This window comes from Gymnoscopelus braueri (assembly GCF_963280865.1).
Source record: "Gymnoscopelus braueri genome assembly, chromosome: 23".
NCBI classification, from domain to species: domain Eukaryota; kingdom Metazoa; phylum Chordata; class Actinopteri; order Myctophiformes; family Myctophidae; genus Gymnoscopelus; species Gymnoscopelus braueri.
Genome location: NC_137625.1, coordinates 16,419,842 through 16,440,085, shown reverse-complemented (window position 1 = coordinate 16,440,085; position 20,244 = coordinate 16,419,842). Strand labels below are relative to the sequence as shown.

At 40.6% G+C, this 20,244-nt stretch overlaps 2 protein-coding genes across 3 annotated transcripts in view; one reads left to right on the top strand and one right to left on the bottom strand.

The window, feature by feature from the left end:
• The window catches only part of snd1 (staphylococcal nuclease and tudor domain containing 1), a 352,436-nt gene that overhangs the window by 242,090 nt on the left and 90,102 nt on the right, over positions 1–20,244 (bottom strand). The window lies entirely within an intron of this gene.
• LOC308079146 (GTPase IMAP family member 8-like) lies at positions 6,203–10,002 on the top strand. The gene is made up of 6 exons (XM_080420523.1): positions 6,203–6,346; positions 7,050–7,745; positions 8,019–8,828; positions 8,930–9,076; positions 9,409–9,549; positions 9,660–10,002. The coding sequence occupies exons 1-6, from the start codon at positions 6,325–6,327 to the stop codon at positions 9,812–9,814; spliced, it is 1,971 nt and encodes a 656-aa protein (XP_080276649.1). The 5' UTR covers positions 6,203–6,324; the 3' UTR covers positions 9,815–10,002.

The window sequence follows — 20,244 nt, the reverse complement described above, 5'->3', positions numbered from 1 at the left end:
CTGTGGTTGTGTCAATTGCAGAGTATTAACGTTCTCTACGATTTTATTCACTGAAAAAAAGTTATGGATTTCCGCTTTCAACTACAGACTCCTACTTTCAACACCAGTGGTGTAAAGTAACTAACTACATGTACTCAAGTACTGTAGTTAAGTAAACTTTTGAGGATTTTTTACTTTACTGGAGTATTTCAAAATTTCAGTACTTTTACTTCTACTCCACTACATCTCAGAGGCAAATATTGTACTTTTACTCCACTACAATTATTTGAAAACTTTAGTTACTAGTTACTAGATTTTGATTATCATTACAAAACATACATTAACCACTTCAGCCCTATATACATTTCGGCCATTTGAAAATAGCCGATCTACAAAGTCACAATGTGTCGCGATGCGACACATTGTGAGCTTGTAGATCTGCCATTTTCAAAAGATTGTTATACATTTTGAAAGCTTGAAATGGGATCATTCCGCACAATGACTACTTTTACTTTTGGTACATTTTTGGTACATAAGTACATTTTGATGCCAATACTTTTGTACTTTGACTCAAGGACATCTTGAATTCCGGACTTTTTTTTTACTTGTAACAGATCATTTCAATATTGCAGTATTGATACTTTTACCTAAGTAAAACATTTGAGTATGCTTTTTTTCCACCACTGGCATCGACAGAACTCGTACCCCCTCCCTGCATCCGTCATGTCAGGTTTAATTGAAACCCAACATCTCCCTCTCTCTCAGCCCTCGGATGCTTTCGCCTTCATTTTCTTCACTCCGCCATCTAACTGACTCTAGTCTTTTTCTCTGCCCCTCCCTGGGTGCCAGTCAGTCAGGCTTCGGGTACCAGCCGAAAAGTGGGAGACGATGGAGGCGGGGGTGGTTTAAAAAAAAAAAAGGAGGAGGAGGAGGAGACGCAGTGGGGAGTGGATGGAGAGCCCCCCCACTGGGGCAGAATAAGAGTCCTGGGCTAGTCAAAGTGTCAGTGACGTCCATCCATTTGCTCTCATCTCGCTGGCACACTTTAATGTAAGGCTCCATTACCCCAGATGAAGCTTTAGCTCAGCTTACAACCATTCCCCCTAAAAAGCACATCAGTGCCCAGGGTTTTAATCTTTAATCCATGTGGATTGGCTCATCAACGCTCAAGCTTCATCTCCACACTTACACCTTTCTCTTTCCCTATCTCTCCCTCTCTAGCTTTCTCTCTCCTTCTCTCTCTAGCTTTCTCTCTCCTTCGCTCTCTCTAGCTTTCTCTCTTCCTCTCTCTCTAGCTTTCTCTCTCCATCTCCCTCTCTAGCTTTCTCTCTTCCTCTCTAGGTGATTAAAGTTTAGGTCACTTAACATCACGGTAACACCGGAGCAACCTGGAATTATTGCACAAAGCACCAGATGCCTTGTGCTGCTGTTTGTAGTGAAATGCTAATACACAAACGCTTGTCCACAGGGGGCTTTTGAAAAGATGCTATCGACGGTTTCCCGTATGTACAGGGGGTGAAGAGCACTTCATTCCCGCCTCCAGTCATCTTGCTGAGTGGTTAAGAGGTTTCATAAGGACTCCCCGGCCTTTTATGTGCTTAAAACACTAAAGTTTTCCCTCTTGGCCCGACGCAAGATGACGAGGCCAGAATGAAGTGGAAAAGCAACCCCAAGGATACATAAGGGGAGCGGGAAACAGGCACACGCAACAGTGGTGGAAAGTAACTAAGTATAATATGTTGAGGTATTTGTACTTTACTTGAGTATTTCCAATTACCAATACTTTTACTACACTACATCTCAGAGGCAAATATTGTACTTTTACTCCACTACAATTATTTGAAAACTTTAGTTACTAGTTACTTTGCAGATTTTGATTAATATTACAAAACGTACATTAACCACTTCAGCCGTATTTAAACTTAAACTATTTGAAAATAGCACATCTACAAACTTAAACTATTTGAAAATAGCACATCTACAAGCTCACAACACATCGCGATGCGACGTGTTGTGAGCTTGTAGTAGTGAGCTTGTATTTTCAAAAGATGTTTATACATTTTAGAGATATGATACCTTGTGAAACGGGAATATTCTGCATAATGAGTACTTTTACTTTTTGTACTTTTAAGTACATTTTGATGCCAATACTTTTGTAACAGTATTTCTGCATTGCAGTATTGATACTTTTAATTCAAACATTTGAGTACTTTTTCCACCACTGGGACACACACACACACACACACAATAAATATCCAATAAAATCAGACAAATGGTTGACCACTAAGTTGACCACTTAAACCCTACTTACTGTAGTTGACCGAAGCCCCCGGGGGGGGTCTACATTTATTCCCTCTACACCAAATATCTTTAGCTGAAAATAGCTGATGTGCAAGCTCAGAACGTGTTGCGTTGGGGGCGAATTAGTAGTAGTAGATTACTAGTGATTATTACATTCTCCGGAGCAATTAGGGTGTTCAGTGTGTCGCTCAGGGATCGAACAGGGAACATTTCCGTTTCCCAAACGGCTGCTCTACTTCCTGAGCCACTGCCTGCCGCCCTAACGGAGCTGCTCTGACCACCGATGGAATGGGGTTGGGATTCTTTAGGATTTGAACGATTCCTTAACGATTCCCTCTTAACGGTCCCATTCATTAACGGTTCCCTTTCACGGTTCCTATAGGGGGTTCCAAAAACTCTTGCGAGTGAACAAATGTTCCATTTGTAAACTCTCAAGAGTTATGGTGGTCCATGGAATTAAAACGTTTGAGAAGCAGAGGGTATTGTAATTGTATAGCAGACGTGAAGTGCCACATACCAGGCTCTGACAGTGTGATAAATCCGGTTCCAAATGGGACGGAACCCATGGATGTTGGATCCGGTTCCTACGGTTCCGGATCCTAAAACTACCGCCGAATGCATGCAGTTCAGTTTATTTTTATTTATAGTGCAACATCACCCCAAGTGAGTCTGTGCACTTCACAAAATACAACAAAAACGTCATACAACAAAAACACAGTAGCAAAGAAACAGTCAAATGTGCCCGAACGTATGGTCAAACAATTCCCATGCGGCAGTGCACAGCTGAAGAATGCACAGATCAGCAAAAAATAAAATTTACAACAGTGTTTAAAACCACAGAGCAAGAAGAGATGGTCATGGCAATGAATTCAATAAGGGGGGAACCATAATGCAAGGAAAAAATATGGGTTTTTAGCCTGGATTTAAAAATGTCCAAAGAGTCGGCATCTCTAACAGCTGGAGGGAGAGCATTCCAGAGATAGGGGACACAATGTGTGAGTGCTCTGTCTACTGCAAACTGTTTTTTTTATTATATTTTGTGACTGAGGTGAGCGTAGTGGTCGTCCAGGGAACGCACTTTACATTCTTGCGAATCTTAAAGTGCTACACAGCTACAGGGTTAAAAGCATGGCTTAAAAACAGCAGAGGCAGCCAAACAATTACAAGGGATCCAACTAGGCTAAACTAAAGAGTCAAAATTAAAACTAGGGAAAATACAAACAAAAGGCCCAGGAAAAATTAAGGAAACGCTTTGTTAAAAAGGTAGGTTTTTAGTTCTGGCTAGTTCTAGGTTTTTGTTCTGGCTTCTCTACGATAAACCATGCAAGCCTGGTAGGCTGGTTGAGGTGTGAGCATAACTGCACTTTAAGGGAGGAATGCTGTATTCAGCTATAGAGTGACACCTGAGTCAATGACATACACAAGGTGGAGCTCACGCTCACATTCTGAGTGTGCCTGCAGCATGTTAACTGGCTGGGAATTTTGCTTTTTTTTTAGGTTTTTCTTTCCAAGGGCCAAGAGGTCCCAGGGTCCTCAAACCTTCTGTCATGCATGTATGCGTAGCAGCAAGAAGCATGAGCTGCAGTACTGCATGATTCTATATTAAAAGTCATTTGTCAAAAAAAAATAAAAATACATCAAAGCACACTGAAACTAGAGAACACACGGCTTACACGTGTGAGAACATGTAGGTCACACACTGCCAAGGAACAGGAGTTCTGAAATACCCAGTCGGGTTTCCTCTCAGCCGTCCCCCTTGTAAAAAGAAAAGAAAAAAAAGCGAGCCAATGTGACACAGAAAACCCCCATAGATGAATTACTTCCCATTCCATGTTTGACCCAGCAGTGCAGCATAACTATGAATGGAAGCATCCTTTCTATACTTTCCTTGATTTGTGATCACCACCTGCACTGATTATGTACAACACTAATGTACAATTCACATCATCTTTCAGTCCCAGACACCCAGCCCTATTTAATAGTTTTTGTTGTCCCCGCCAGGCCGAAGGAGTGGCAGAGACTATGTTTTGCCGTCCGTCCGTCCGTCCTTCTGTGTGTGGACAGCTAATCTCCAGTTGAACCGGTCGACGTGAAACTGTGCACACACACTCCCTGAATGCCAGAGCAAAACCTCTGCCCTAAATTTATCACATAGGTCTTTTAAAGCGCCACCAGGAGGCCACTTTTTACAAAACAAATGTTTTAATATTACTCCTACAGATTTTGTCCATACATCACGTAAATCGGTACACATGATCAATAGTCATGTGATCAATAATTATCAGATTTTTCATATTCCATCCTAATTGGCTAAGATTGACATCTAAAGATTGCAGGAGTGGCCCGTTTTGAACAAAATGCCTCAAATCATGAACGCAGAGTCCGATTGCGGTGAAACTTTGCACGCACAGTCGCACTACGTTGAGGAACAAATGCTACCATTTTGACATTGCCCTATTATAGCGCCAGCAGGAGGCCGATTTTTGCAAAACAAATTTTTGGATATTAATCCTGCAGATTTTGTCCAAACATCACGGAAATCGGTAAACAATATTTCTACAGTCATGTGATCAAGATGGATCTGTCCAATTCTTCATATTCCATCAACATTGCTGGCCCAGCATAACCTACCCGACCTGGTGGAGACCTGTGCTCCGAGGTGCACTTTTTGTAGTTCTCTCTATGATGTTTCGTCATGTTTCCCCTCCATCCCACCCCTCAGAAACTTTGATAAATGAGAAACTAGGGAGGCGAAGGAAAGACGTGATGGCTTTGAGGTTTCTCCATGGTGAAACAGAGTGAAAGAAGGAGGCGAGAGTGAGGTTTGTTTAAGGTCATCCGAGGACAAAAAGTAAAGTAGCCTACTGCATTGTGGCCAAGCAGACAAGCAGTCAGATTTACTACCGGTTATAATGTATTAATATTTACTCTCCTTCACCCCATGAATAGGCAAGGAAATCGTTGGACCGGGATCGTTAACAGAATCAGAAACACTAACTCAGAAAACACAACATCGCTTTGGGATTCCTTTTATCAATGGGTTGAGTTGTTCTGCAGCAGTTGTATCTCACATGGATCTATATTTACCATGGTTTTATATATCAACAAAGGCAAAAAAGACACACTACTCAAATTGCATTGATCCCTCATAACTTAACACCATCAAATAAGAAAAGGGGCTTATATAAATTGTTCTATTTTAGGAAATTGCTCATTCCAAAAATCTATATCACAGACTTTTTTTCAAGTGATCAGATGGTATTTGGGTATCCAAACATCATCCACCTATCCACATTGGTTGCTGTGGTAACAACATAACGAGAACATACAGAGCTTGCATACAGCACTTTCAAACAATTTAAGAGCTACTGCAGAACAACTGTTCAAACAAACAAGACTGTTTTTGATAATGCTGCTACTCTGATTCTTGGTTATTCCTTGCCTTGTTTTCTTTAATGTTTTAGCTATTCTCCCTGTTGTATACGTTTACTATTGTTACCATTATTGCTGCTATTGCTACAATATTTGTATTCTCATGTACCCATACCAGTAATAATAGACCTTGATCCTGGGCTTGAGTAATGATTAAGAGCTGCCAGTGAGAACACAGCCTTCAGTAGGCGATGAGCCCGATTTATATTTCCCTCGGTCGACCGCTTCACATGTTGAAAATAGCAGATATACAAGCTCACAACATGTTGCAGATGCAATGTGTTGTGAGCTTGTATGTTGGCTATTTCTGCATGGCGCACGACAAGGTAGTACGAAGGATCATAAATTAGGCAATACAAGGAAAGAGAAGTGCTAGGAAGTGAGGTGGAGTCTTTACAGTAAGGGGAGTGTTACTGACTATGCAAACAGATATAAAATAGAAAAAACAGGACACACAGGTTCTTGCAGGCATTGATAACAACAAGGCGGTTATACTGGCACCCGCATAGCTTTGCCCTTCTAGCAAATGACCTACTGTACATGGAACAGCCTCATGCAACACAAACGTTCGCTTTGATCATTTCAGTAACGAAGAAGACTTTACGATAAGACATGGAACCTGAGAACCAAAAGGGTGAGTGTGTAATATTTAACAAAAAGTAAGAGGGCACCTGAAAATATACTGCAACTTTAAAGCTCAGAATGTGGTCGTACACTACCTACGGTATGCACCGTGATGCCGTGATGTGCTGCTCACATCTGTCAGTAAGAATTAAACATTGCCATAAAATGTGACATTAATCACTAAATTATAGAAATAATGTCTAGATAAAATAAAGCAGTTTATTCAGACGATTTTAGTTCATTTATGTATTCATATGAAAAAACTATTTTATACATTTTATTACACTTTATAAAAGCGACTACAAATGATAATTTGAGGAAAAAAATTCTGTTAGAAAAACTGAGCTTCATTTCATTGTAATATGCTCGATTTCACATTACTGAACTGTATAATGTAGAATTATAACAGCATCTTAAATTCTTCTGTGTATGAACAGACACAGTGCTGATTATGCTAGAAACAAAACAAAAGACTGATTGGAATCTGAAAATAGAATTAAGTAGCCTGGCCACAAATGTTAAAACTGGTTTAATCTCTGAAAAATAATGAGATATTGCAGTGTGCTTATCTAAATGCCATTTGGATATGTCCTGCTACCACCAGCATATCTACATAATCATGTTGGACTTCTGAAAAGTTATTTTGGCAGCATCGTAAAATGGTGTGTGTTGTTGAATCTAAGCCCTGTGTCTGTATGTGTTTCTGTTTGTAGCCCTTTCAGACCTCAGGATCGTTCTCCTGGGATCGCAGACCTACGAAGCCCGATCGACCGCGAGCCTCATTTTGGGGCGAGAAGAATTAAAACCCGGTAAAGGGATTGCTCACTGCAAACGTACGCGTGGACAAATAAGCGGTAGAAATGTTGACTTGGTTGAAACACCAGCCTGGTACAGGGCTTACAAACCATGTGACACGACACAGGTCACCAAGAAGGAGATCATGCTCAGTGTGTCCCACTGCCTCCCTGGACCTCATGCCTTCATCCTGGTTGTCCAGGCAGACATGCCGTTCACAGAGGCATCCAGGAGGTCGCTGGAGGAACATATGAGTCTTCTCGGAGAGAGAGTGTGGAATCATACGATTGTGCTGTTCGGCTACACAGGCTGGCTCAAAGACAGAAGTATTGATCAGCACATTGCGAGAGGGGGAAAGGCTCTGCAGTGGCTGGTGGAAAAATGCCAACACAGGTTCACCGACTTTAAAAGTGACAGCCGCTTTTCGGACGACGAGGCAGCAGAATTGATGAAGGAAATTGACAAGATGTTAGAGCGAAACGGTGGCGGACATTTTGAAATTGACAACGGATTGCTGGGAGGCCTCATCTGCGAGAGGGAGGCCATCAAGGTGAAGGTGGCGGAGAGGCAACAGAGAAGGATGGATGAACAAAACAAACGAAACCTCTCCAAAGGTAGGTTTTGACTAGGCGTGCAACAGTTAAACAAACTAAATTATGAAAAATAATTGATTTGAATAAAATAATTGATTTGAATAAAATAATCGGTTTTGGGGGGACATTCTGAAATAAATAACTTCACAATGCATCACGTCGTGACACCGTTGTACGACAAAGTATAAAATACATATTTGTCATCTCAGAAAAATGTTATCATAATGAAAACTACAAGTTTTGCAGTGTCACGCATGTTTTTGACAAAATGTAAAATGTTCATTCAATTCATAGGAAAGCCTGTGAACAACATGTTAAACATTGTGTTGCTGGGATGGGTCCTTTCCAAAAAGAGCATCATCCGCAACACCATCCTCAACAACTCGGTTGAAGTTGAAGAACAAACAATCAAGTGTTTGAAGGAACAAGGCAGAGTCGGTAATCAGAAGATCACGGTTGTGGACACACCAGGATGGTGGAAGTTCTTCCCGGCCAAGTACACTTCAGACTCGGTCAAGGCTGAAGTTAGGAGAGCTGTGAGTCTGTGTTCGCCACATCCTCACGCGTTCCTTCTGATGATACCGACGGCCACGGCATTCACTGAAGAACAGCGGAGGATCACAGAGGACAACATGAGGCTGCTAGGGGAACAGGTCTGGGAACACACCATTGTGGTTTTCACCGATGCTCAGTGGCTGGGACAGTACACCATTGAAGAGCACATTGAGAGCGAAGGAGAGTCTCTCAGGTGGCTCGTTGACAAGTGTAACCACAGATACTTTGCCTTTGACAACTTGACTGAAGACCAGGAGCCTGAGATCAGTGATCTGATTGAGCTGATCAGTGACACGGTTGCAGCACCTGGCCACCCTCCCTTTGATCCGCGCACAGCGTTCCCACCTCCAGAGGATGTCCCACCTCCAGGGGACATCGAGACCCAAACAGACCAAGGTGACGATGCACTGCTCAAAGACCTGCTCAGTGTCCTCCGGAAGAACTGGCAATGGGACGTTCAAGAGTGGCGAGCCATGATGAACCGAATACGCACAAGAACCGTGCAGCCCACGCTAAATGCAAATCGGAGCATGAACCAAATTATAACATGTATGTATTATGTGTAATGATTTGGAAAAATACGTATTTTGCAAAAAATATGTACAATATATTGATCTATATTGAAATTTTCATACTGTAGTGTTTTCTAGTTTCAACAACAGAGTCAAGTCTAGGAGAGGAGTTCCAGACACAGGATTCACTCGAGGAAGAAGAGTTTGAAACAGGAGGGCTGAGTTTACCACAGCTGATGAAAAATTCACTGAAGACATACTTCAGAAAGGACAAAGGAGCATTTGGTGAGCTTCTTATTTAATTTAAACTCGAAATAGGTGCGACTGTGTCAACTTTCATTAACACTACTAGGGGTGTGCCGACACAGTAATTTCACAATACACAATATTAGGCTCACGATATCGTTACGATATATGGCTCTTTTTTATTATGAAAATATATAGAAGGAAAAAAAACTAATGCAAACAAATACCTCTGTTTTTGCATTATTATTATTGCCAAAAAAAAAAAACGATATATCGGCACACCCCTAAACTACCCTTTGATTGATTGATTAAGCCCACATATCCCAATTTCTTGCTAAAACGTTTCTTACAACCGCCATTCTAATTGTTAGATTTGCTTGCGGAACTGGACCGCACCAATGAGTTAAAGCCAGAATGGAAGCAGCTGTTTGAAAGAGAGTGGAGCCGGCGTGAAGTGAGACTGACAGAGGATGTGAAGAACACTCTGATGGGTTTCCTGTCCCCAGGACAAGGTAACAAGTCGACTTTCCTGTCTAAAGACGCATGATATTCTTGACTCAACATGGTGCTTTAGAACTGTCAAATATAATTTCATTATCATCATGTACATATCTAACCACAGACTGCAGGTCAGAGCCAGGAGATGCCGAGTACACAGCCTCTCGGCAGAAGGTCTTCTCTTGGATCAAACGTCTGAGAGAACCAGTCAGTCCTGGAGACTCTGCCGTCTGCTCAACAACGGAGAGCAGAGGGGAGGCCGAGATGGAGAGCGACTAGCCAGTAGCCACGGTCTACGTCCTGGGCATTTACCATGTCAAGACATGCTAATGAATTTTAACAACTTAAGCTATCGTACAACCTTAATGCGCCATAGGACGAATAGCAGAAATAGTCGACCTGGAAGGTAAACCGTTATTAACCCATTGATACCTGGAACGCATCTGTGTCACTTTAGACGTCTTTTGGCTATTCAAAAATAGCAGATATACAAGCTCATAGCGCGGCACCGAGTGCCGCGCTATGAGCTTGTAGATCTGCTATTTTTGAAAAATCTTGAAAACATTTTTTTTCGATTTTTTTCCCCAAAAAATTTATGATTTTGATTTTTTTTTAAGAATCGCCTCAGGTCTTAATGGGTTAATCCCAAGGGGGAAATTCAGCTTCAGGTTCACCCAGCTCAGCTGAAGGTTGTTCAGATGGTCATGATGAACGCTCAGGGGAATTAAAGTACTTCAAAAGGCTAGGCACGCTCAACTCACCGAGCTTAGGTCAATGTCGGGTGCATTCTTAACGTGAACATTCAAGGATCATCCTTTGATTTGTATTCTCTATTCAATTTCTATTCCTAACCTTGGATTTATTTGTACACGTATATATTTTATTTGTGATATCGTATTGTGTATATTATGATGATTTATCTACAGGTGGATGGATCATGGATCATGTAAATCAGCATTTTAATGACTGCCATCAGCTAAACAGTATACTGTATAGATGGGTTTCCTGTTTGTAAACATGAGAGGATGATGCGCGCGCAGTGGAGGGTTGAGCAGTAGAGGGCGCTATTACCCGCAGCAGCTCTAGTCAAATGTACATTCATAAAAGAAATGGTCTTCACCAGGTTTAATGAAAGTAGATTAAATGATGCAGTTTGTAATATCTTCTTTACTCAATAAAAATGATTTGTCGGAACTTGGATCTGTTTGTATATAATAGCAGCATTATGCCTATCATGCCTATAATAGCAGCATTATGCCTATCTAAATCCCGAAAATAACAACAGAGTGAAGGGCGCTTCCGGTTCGTTCTACCCCACGCATGCGCAGATTGCGCACTCTGCTCTGTGATGACGTCGCGCGGAAACCCATCTATACTGTTGGTCACTTCCGCTCAGACAGCTGGAATGCTGACGAAGACCAAAAGGGTTGAAATATGTTTGTATCTGTATTCTGTATATACTGTGGTACATTAAAGCCTCATGAACTTTTTTTGTGAGTATCCTTTGAGGCTTAAAGGAATTAACCATCAAGTTGTTACTAGTAAATCAAAGCTATGGAAGCTATGTAAAAAATACCCTATGATTAAGTGATGGACATTTACTTTTTTTATTAAATGTGAATTCAAACTGAGGATTGTTTTTGTAATAGGCAGGCACTTATAATTTTATATATTAGACATTTCAATTACATTCCGATTTTAACAATAAATCAGATCATACGAAGTAATTCAGCAATTGAGCAGTCATTTTACTAGATAATTTCTTACTCTTACTCAAGTTATTAACTACTAAGATGACTACTTTTACATCTTCTTGAGTCATTAATTTAAAGTAGCAACACTTTTACTTGAGTATATTTTTTGGCTACTCAACATCCTCTGTAGGTACAGAGGAATGCATTTATTCTCACATATGGTTGCTGTCGGGCAGAAACCTCGTAACTCCATATTTCAACTTGTTTTTTTCATAAATAATAATAATAATATAATAAAACTTTATTTATATAGCACCTCTCAAAACTGGGTTACAAAGTGCTTTACAAAGAAAACAGCAAAAGCAAAAATACACAAAACAAAAACAATGTAAAGATTAAAAACAATGCAGAAAACAAAGCAGAGATGCACATGAACTTGACTAGGGCTGGGCATTAAAAGCTAATCTATAGAAGTGGGTTTTAAGGAGGGATTTAAACCGGGGGACAGACTCTGTGAGCCTGATCTCTAGGGGCAGGGCATTCCAGAGGGTAGGGGCTCTGAAAGCGAAGGCCATGCGACCTTTTGCATTTAACAGACCCTTTGGAATGGCCAGGAGTGATTGGTTAGAAGATCTCAGACTACGTGTAGGCACATATGGGGTGAGTAGGTCCAAGATATAGTGAATGCCCTACTATCTACAAGCTCAGCTTGTAGGTCTGCTAGTAATAGTTTTGGACATACTGGATGAGGTTTCCACCCGACAGCAACGATGTGCCGTACGTACTCACGTCCGCAAACATTCGTCACCCTCCCAGAAAAGTTCCATCACACCTACAGGACTATTTCAGAAGGACCAGTGTAATGATACGCGACGGGTCTTGACCTCATTATATCACATCTGAACCGTAAGGGTCTTGCAGATCCTCTATCCTAACGGCACAGATGTCATTATGTGGAGTCTACAGTATGCAGTGTGGAGGATAGGTTTAACCGACTAAGACCGGGAACGCATCCGTGTCATTTTTTTATTTCTTTGGCCATTAAAAAATAGCAGATATACAAGCTCATAGCGCGGCACCGAGTGCCGCGCTATGAGCTTGTAGATCTGCTATTTTTGAAAAATCTTGAAAATGTGCGCAAATCTTTGAATATATATATTTTTTAAGCGAACTCATGTTTACAACTTCTGGGGGTCCCTGGAACAACATATTTTGAGATGGGGGTCCACGGCCAAATACATATCATTCTGGGGGTCCTTGACATGAAAAAGTTTTGAGAACCACTGATTATAGCAACATACATTTATTTTTTTAATGTTAGAATTTAGAAGACTAAAATGATGGTTACAGTGGTGAAAATCTAAAATGACAGATGCTTATCCCGGTGTTAATGGCTTAATGCAGGGCTCTTCGGGTGAGGGGGCTCCTGGCATTTCGGCTCACACATTCCAGATAAGAGATGTGAGGTGAGGTGGCCGCCTTATCGCGCAAGTGTCATTTTTTAACAGCCCCCCCCCCCCCCCCCCCCATGGTGGAGATAGGTGAATAAAACATACCAAGATAACTTTGACACGCGAAAATATGAAATAAAAATAATGGAGGAGAATGATAGGGAAGGGGCTGGCGATAAGAGAGGAGAAGATAATGAAAGAAGGGGCGCTTGTTGGGCTGTGACCCCGGGGGCTTGATCACATGGATGGGAAATCTAATACCCGAGTTATACTTGGCCGTGCGCTACGGTGTGTGCACCGAAAATAACAGATCTACAGATGCTCAGATGTACATGCTCTCAACACGCAGTGGTGGAAAAAGTACAAAAATGTTTTACGTAAGTAAAAGTATCAATACTGCAATGTAGAAGTACTCTGTTACAAGTAAAAGTCCGGAATTCAAAATTTACTTGAGTAAAAGTACAAAAGTATTGGCATCAAAATGTACTTAAAGTACCAAAATAGCAGATCTACAAGCTCACAACGCGTCGCCTCAAAATTGTACTTACTGTAAGTACAGTACTTGAGTAAATGTACTTAGTTACTTTCCACCACTGGATGTACATGCTCTCAACGTGTAGCATCGGGAAGGCGTTGCATGTAGATCTGTTATTTGCTGTCTTACAGTAACCACACCGAACTTGGTTCAACCAAGAATTTAGAGACAATAGGCTTACCGTCAGCTCATGCCATCACTAAAAATAAACAAGAACAACGAGAAAGACAGGCTTGTGCAGGCACACATACTGTAAATACATGTCTGTCTTTTCTCAGATGCAGTTCACTGGAAAGAATTAAGGAAGAGATGGTTGAATGGAAGTGGGAGAGGCCTCCGTTTTCAAATAAAACAGCTCCTATTGAAAACTACGTTATCAGAAAGGAAGATCGTTTGTATCAATCAGCGTTAACCCAGCCCAAACATGCTTATTAACCCATTTAGACCGGGAAAGAATCTGTGTCATTTTTAGATTTCTTTGGCTATTCAAAAATAGAAGATCTACAAGCTCGTGAGTGCCGCGCTACGAGCTTGTAGATCTGCTATTTTTGAAAAATGTTCGAAATTTGTGCAAATCTTTGATATATATATATTTTGAATATATAACATTTGTAAAGTATTTTGTTCCAGGGATCCCCAGAAGCAAAGATTTGAGTTACAAATGTTCGCTTTAAAAATAATATATATATTATATTCAAAGATTTGCACACATTTTCCAGATTTTTCCAAAATAGCTTGTAGCGCGGCACTCTGTGCAGCGCTATGAGCTTGTATATCTGCTATTTTTGAATAGCCAAAGAAATCTTAAAAGGACACGGATGCGATGCGGGTCTTAATGGGTTAAATAAGACACATCCACATACTCCGTGGAGAATCCTCTTCTGGTGAGGTACGACCTCGATGGCATCCCCCGGGACTAATGTGTCTATTGTGATTTGGTCATAACGTTTGATCGAATGAAATCATTCTGAAGAGAGACGCACGGCACAAACAACTCACTCACATCATCTTAGAGACACGTAGAAATTAATGAATGTGCCCGTTTGCTCAGTGTGTGTGTGTGTGTGTACATTTGCAAGATTCTCCAAGGAGAAACTATTCTGCCCACTATTATCAATAACGTCTACATGGCAGTGGTGGAAGAAGTACTCACATGTTTTACTTAAGTAAAAAATATCAACGATATAGAAATACTCTGTTACAAGTAAAAGTACGGAATTCAAAATGTACTTGAGTAAAAGTACAAAAGTATTGGCATCAAAATGTTCTTAAAGTACCAAAAGTAAAAGTCCTCATTATGCAGAATGTCCTATTTCAAATGTTCTCAAATGTATAATCTTTTGAAAATAGCAGATCTACAAGATCTGCTCTTTTCAAATGGCTGAAATGTATATAGGGCTGAAGTGGTTAATGTATGTTTTGTAATAATGATCAAAATCTTCAAAGTAACTAGTAACTAAAGTTTTCAAAGAATAGTGGAGTAAAAGTACAATATTTGCCTCTGAGATGTAGTGGAGTAGAAGTAAAAGTATTGGAAATACTCATGTAAAGTACAAATACCTCCAAATTGTACTTAAGTAAAGTAAATGTACTTAGTTACTTTCCACCACTGCTACATGGCTTGATGCCGTTTATTGGCCAGGTCATTTCAAAGGCATCTTGTAGAGCCGAGACAAAAATAATTAACTAGCATAGACAGAAGCTTATATAGACTGTGTTCCAAATCATTATGCAAGTGACATATCATTAGGAATTCCATTCACTGTGTTTTTAGTTTTTCAATTTAAGTTTTTGCCGTTTTCTTTGTCCTATGTTTTTAGATAACTGGTACCAATCTCAGGTGTGTTGAAGAAAAGTCCTGTTCCACATAATTAAGCAAGTATCAGTTCTCATGTTAAAGGGAGAGGAAGAAAGATCTTTCAGGAGGTGAAAAGCGTGAAATAGTGCAATGCCTTGCAATAGGCATTGTCCACATTATTAAGCAAGTATCAATTCTCATGTAATATGGAGGAAGAAAGATCTTTCAGGAGGTGAAAAGTGTGAAATAGTGCAAAGCCTTGCAATAGGCATGAAGACTATTGATGTTTTGCGAAACTGAAAGCAAGATCATTGAACTGTTAAAAAGATGCGTGTGTGATACAGAGCACGGACGATTTCAGTCAGATAAAGGCTTATTAAAGAAAAGTTTGTGTCAGCAAATTAAAATGTTAAAGGGGCAGCAATGCAAAAATCCACAGCTTAACATCAAATGGGTATTAAAACCTTACAAAAGAAACAAATCCAAGGCACTCTTCAAAAAGGTGAACAAGCCTTCTACACTAAAGCTTTTTTATGTATATTTTTTATGCTTTTCCCCTTAGTTGGACCAAAGTACAGCTTTTCCTGCAGCTTTGCTTCAGCAACCTTAGAAGGTCTCGGGCACTCCTCCATTTCTGCTTTCAGGTATTTAAAGCTGCCGGAGTGCCGCAGCTGCCGGCCAGTAAAACTATGCCTAAACCTAACCCTAACCTCAGTAAAACTATGCCTATACCTAATGCTAACCCCAGTAAAATGATGCCTAAACCTAACCTTAGTAAAACTATGCGTAACCTCAGTAAAACTATGCCTAAATCTAACCCTAACTTCAGTAAAACTATGCCTAAACCTAACCCTAACCTCAGTAAAACTATGCCTAAACCTAACCCTAACCTTAGTAAAACTATGCGTAACCGTAACCTCAGTAAAACTATGCCTACATCTAACCCTAACTTCAGTAAAACTATGCCTAAGCCTAACCTCAGGGTAGAATACAAATAAAAAAAATATCCATATTGCCTGGTGGCTCAACCAGTTGGTACACAGATCAGATGCTCCTAGTGAGTGCAAGGACCCAGGTTCAAATCAGACCCCCCGTCTCGTCTCCCATGTCATCCCTCTCTGGCTTTGGTTTCCCGTCTCTCTACACTGACCTATCTGAAATAAAGAACAAAAACGGCAACAAAAAAGAAAGAAAGAAAGGAAAAAACAGAAAAAAACTATGCATGTGTATAATCATTTGGAACACAGTATAGAAAACGTTTTAGAGCCAAATTACAAAAATGAATGAATCTCCAATTTGGCCACGCACAATTAAACTGGATCCAACATTTCATAAACACACAGTGTGTCCAGCTGGAAACGGGGCATTTTGTTTGGTTGGCAAATGACTGTGCTGAAATGGAGATGGATTGAAATGGGTTTGTTTTTATGGCAACAATAACAGGGGAGTGTCATCCCTTCTGCAAGGGATCAGCGTTTATGCCATCATTGTGATCTGGGCACGCATACAAATCATCACAGGCTGCCAAAGATAGGGCCTAAATGTTTTTACTATAAGCGGCAAGTGTCAGAACGGAGCGAAAAGCTTAAATAAAAGAGGAGTCGTTCTGCTATAAACAATCATTGGTAGGGGTTTATATTTACACTCTCCATCTGCAGCGTGTCCAAATGTACAATTTAGGCGTTTAAAGGGTAATTCAGACTGCTGTGATTTTTCTCTGCAGTCAATACATTCTCTTCATACATTTATGCTGTCGAGCGACAGTGTCACATGCTGATAATAGCCGATCTACAAGCTCACAACACGTCACGAATGCGACACGTTTCAAGCTATTTTCAGCAAGTATTAAAAAGGCTTAAAACGGTTTTGTCTCGTCACAACATCTTTATCCAAAGCAACTCAGAGAAAAAGACAACATGACCCCTCCTCAACAAACAACAAAAGTGGTGCTAAAAAGCAACCAGGATACCAGGTGAACATCATACCTAGAAACAGGTAGTTCCGACCAAGCAATCTGATTGGCTGAAATAGCTTTCTAGCCGTGCTTCAAACCAGCATCATAGCACGGGCCTAATCACATTAATAAATCACTCCGCACTGCAGTCCGCACCTGATTAGACCATATATTGTACAGCTGTGCTGTGAAGTCACGCTGTCCCACGGTAGGAAAACAAACAGACAGACAGTACCCACCGCCGCCACCGGAGAACAAACAGCTACGCAAAATGGACTATGTTGTTAATTTTGACTTATTTGGTGGACTTACGGTTGATCAATGGTTAGAAGAGAGCACACTAAATCGCCTAAAATCCTATAATAAAAGGAATAACTGGAAAAAAGTGTGCTTTATTTCAATGGTAACATCCATAATGTATAAATATCCTCCTGTGTTAAAGTAAAATTACTCCCATTTCGTTAACAGTCCAGTGTATGTTATACTTTATCGTACGAAGGTATCGCACGGCAAAAATAGCCGATCTACAAGTTCACAACGCATCGCCATCTTGACGCGTTGTGAGCTTGTAGATCAGTTATTTTGGCCACGTAACACGATCGTACGACGGAGCATATAGCCTACTGGAATCAGCTGTGTTGATGAGACGATGACTCAGAGTGATGCGCTGTTACAGGGACTATTTTGTCTCAGTCAAATAAACTCTTCTCTTTACAGGGAAACGGATAAGCGAATTTTTTTTATTATGAATTGCCCCACAATATGAATACATTTGGATGTGTTTTGTTGGTAACTGTTGTATAATCGCAATATTACAATATTGCTTAAGTAACCAACATATATCTGCATAGTATAACTAGTAACTACAAGTGGTGGTAAAAGTAAGTAAAAGTATCAATACTGCAATATAGAAATACTCTGTTACAAGTGAAAATCCGGAATTCAAAATGTACTTGAGTAAAAGTACAAAAGTATTGGTATCAAAATGTACTTAAGTACCAAAAGTAGTTCACTCATTATAAAGAATGTCCCATTCCACACGTTTTTCAAAAAATATGTATAAAATGTATGCAAATCTTTTGGAAATAAATATAGGGGTTTTTAATGTATGTTTCGCAATAATAATCAAAATCTACAAAGTAACTAGCAACTAAAGTTTTCAAATAATTTTAGATGTAGTGGGGTAGAAGTAAAAGTACTGACAACTGGAAATACTCCAGTAAAGTAAAAAATACCTAAAAATTGTACTTAAGTACACTCCTTAAGTAAATGTACTTAGTTAATTTGCACCACTGGTAACTACCATCTATCATCATTAGCTTGTATCCGGAGAGCTGCTTCCTAGTACTGCTGGGGCTGGCCGTGGCTGATGGGAATGTACTCGGTTAGAGCCCTGGCTCGTGTGTCAAAGTGCCCCCACCCCTCACCCCTCACCACCCCTGTGCGATCATAGGCATCTGAGCAGCCAGCCGTCAGCTGGGTGAAGCAGTGAAAAAACAATTTCCCCTCCCCTGTGGATCAGAAAATACTCCCTTTTCCCTGTAGGCAAGAAGGTGGATCATATCACTCCAGTTCTTAGATATTTGCACTGGCTCCCTGTCTGTCAGAGCCTTTATTTCAAAAATACTACTGTTGGTTTATAAAGCGCTGAACAAATGAAGTACAAATGAAGACCTCTGGGGTCACCAGGGACAGATCTGCTTTCTGTCCCCGGAATCAGAAGCCAGCGGTCAGTTTTTATCAGTGGTGGAAAAAGTACTAAAATCTTTTACTTGAGTAAAAGTATCAATACTGCAATGTAGAAATACAAGTAAAAAGCCTGTGTTCAAAATGTTACTTAAGTAAAAGTACAAAAGTATTGGCAGCAAAATATACTTAAAGTACCAAAAGTAAAATAACTAAATGTTTGAAAATAGCAGATCTACAAGCTCACAACGTGTCGCTATGCGACGCGTTGTGAGCTTGTAGATCGGCTATTTTCAAATAGCCTATGTATAAAATAGGGCTAAAGTGGTTAATGTATGTTTCATAATATAATAATGTAATCTGCAAAGTAACTAGTAACTAAAGTTTTCAAATAATTGTAGTGGAGTAAAAGTACAATAATTGCCTCTGAGATGTAGCGGTGTAGACGTAAAAGTATTGAAGTTTGGAAATACTTTAGTAAAGTAGAAGTACCTCAAAATTGTACTTAAGTACAGTACTTGAGTAAATGTATTCAGTTACTTTACACCACATATCTGGAACAAACTCGTTTGTGAATACTGTACCATGCGGGATGGGCGGGGCAAAAACAAACAAAAAATAAATCGATTTCTTTCCACTTCACTAAGCATCCTCGATACTCGGGGCATTGTGCATTGCCATTGTGTCTGAGCGAAGGCTGAACGGTGGACTGAGGAAGGGTAAAGCCCAACCTGCTGAATGTCAAAACGCTACGGTTAAGATTCAGCACGTTTTCTCTCAGCGGGGTCCATTTCAAGTTTTCTCCTGGTTCACGACCTTCTTGGCTGCGTGGTGGTGGGGCGAGCCCAATGGAGAGAGAGAGTGAATACAAACGGTTGGGAAAACAAAAACACGCAGTTTTGATTTACAGCCCAAACAAAATCCATACCTGAGGTTATGTGGGCTTGCACTTCTAAAGCATACCTGGCAGCTTTGTGTAGCTCAATGACTCCGTTCTCCCACAAGCAGGGCGGCAGTCAGTCACATAGTCACAGTAAATCCCTCTGTGTACGTTTAGCTCTGAAGAGTGGGACAAATGGACCCGTACGGGTCCACTTGGTTCCATTTGTCCCACTCTTCAGAGTGCGGTTAGTTGTCTGGGAGAGTTGGCTGGAAGCCAAAACAACAACACAGGGCGGAGTGGGGTCAAAGGCGACAGGCGCTTCGTGCCAAACCCTGCGGTGCGGTGGGCATCAGAAGGTTGGATGGTGGGGTTGGCAATATGGTGGACCAACCAACCCCCATCTGCCCTCCGCTTCCCCCGCGATGCTGGCGGACTGACTGCTAGGATACAGGGGCTTATCGACTTATGACCTCGGCACTGGAGGTAGCCGCAACGTTGTCCGACATCGTCACCTTGCCAAAAATAATGGCCAATGTAAAAACAATTAGGCTTTTCAGCAAACTGAAAAAACCTAACCAAAACAAAGTATATGATATTTCTTATATCATATACTTTCTTTCTATATGATCATTTCACACAAAAAGTTTATAACATATGACTATTGACATACAAATAACAGTTATGTAACATAAGAGGATTAAATTACTA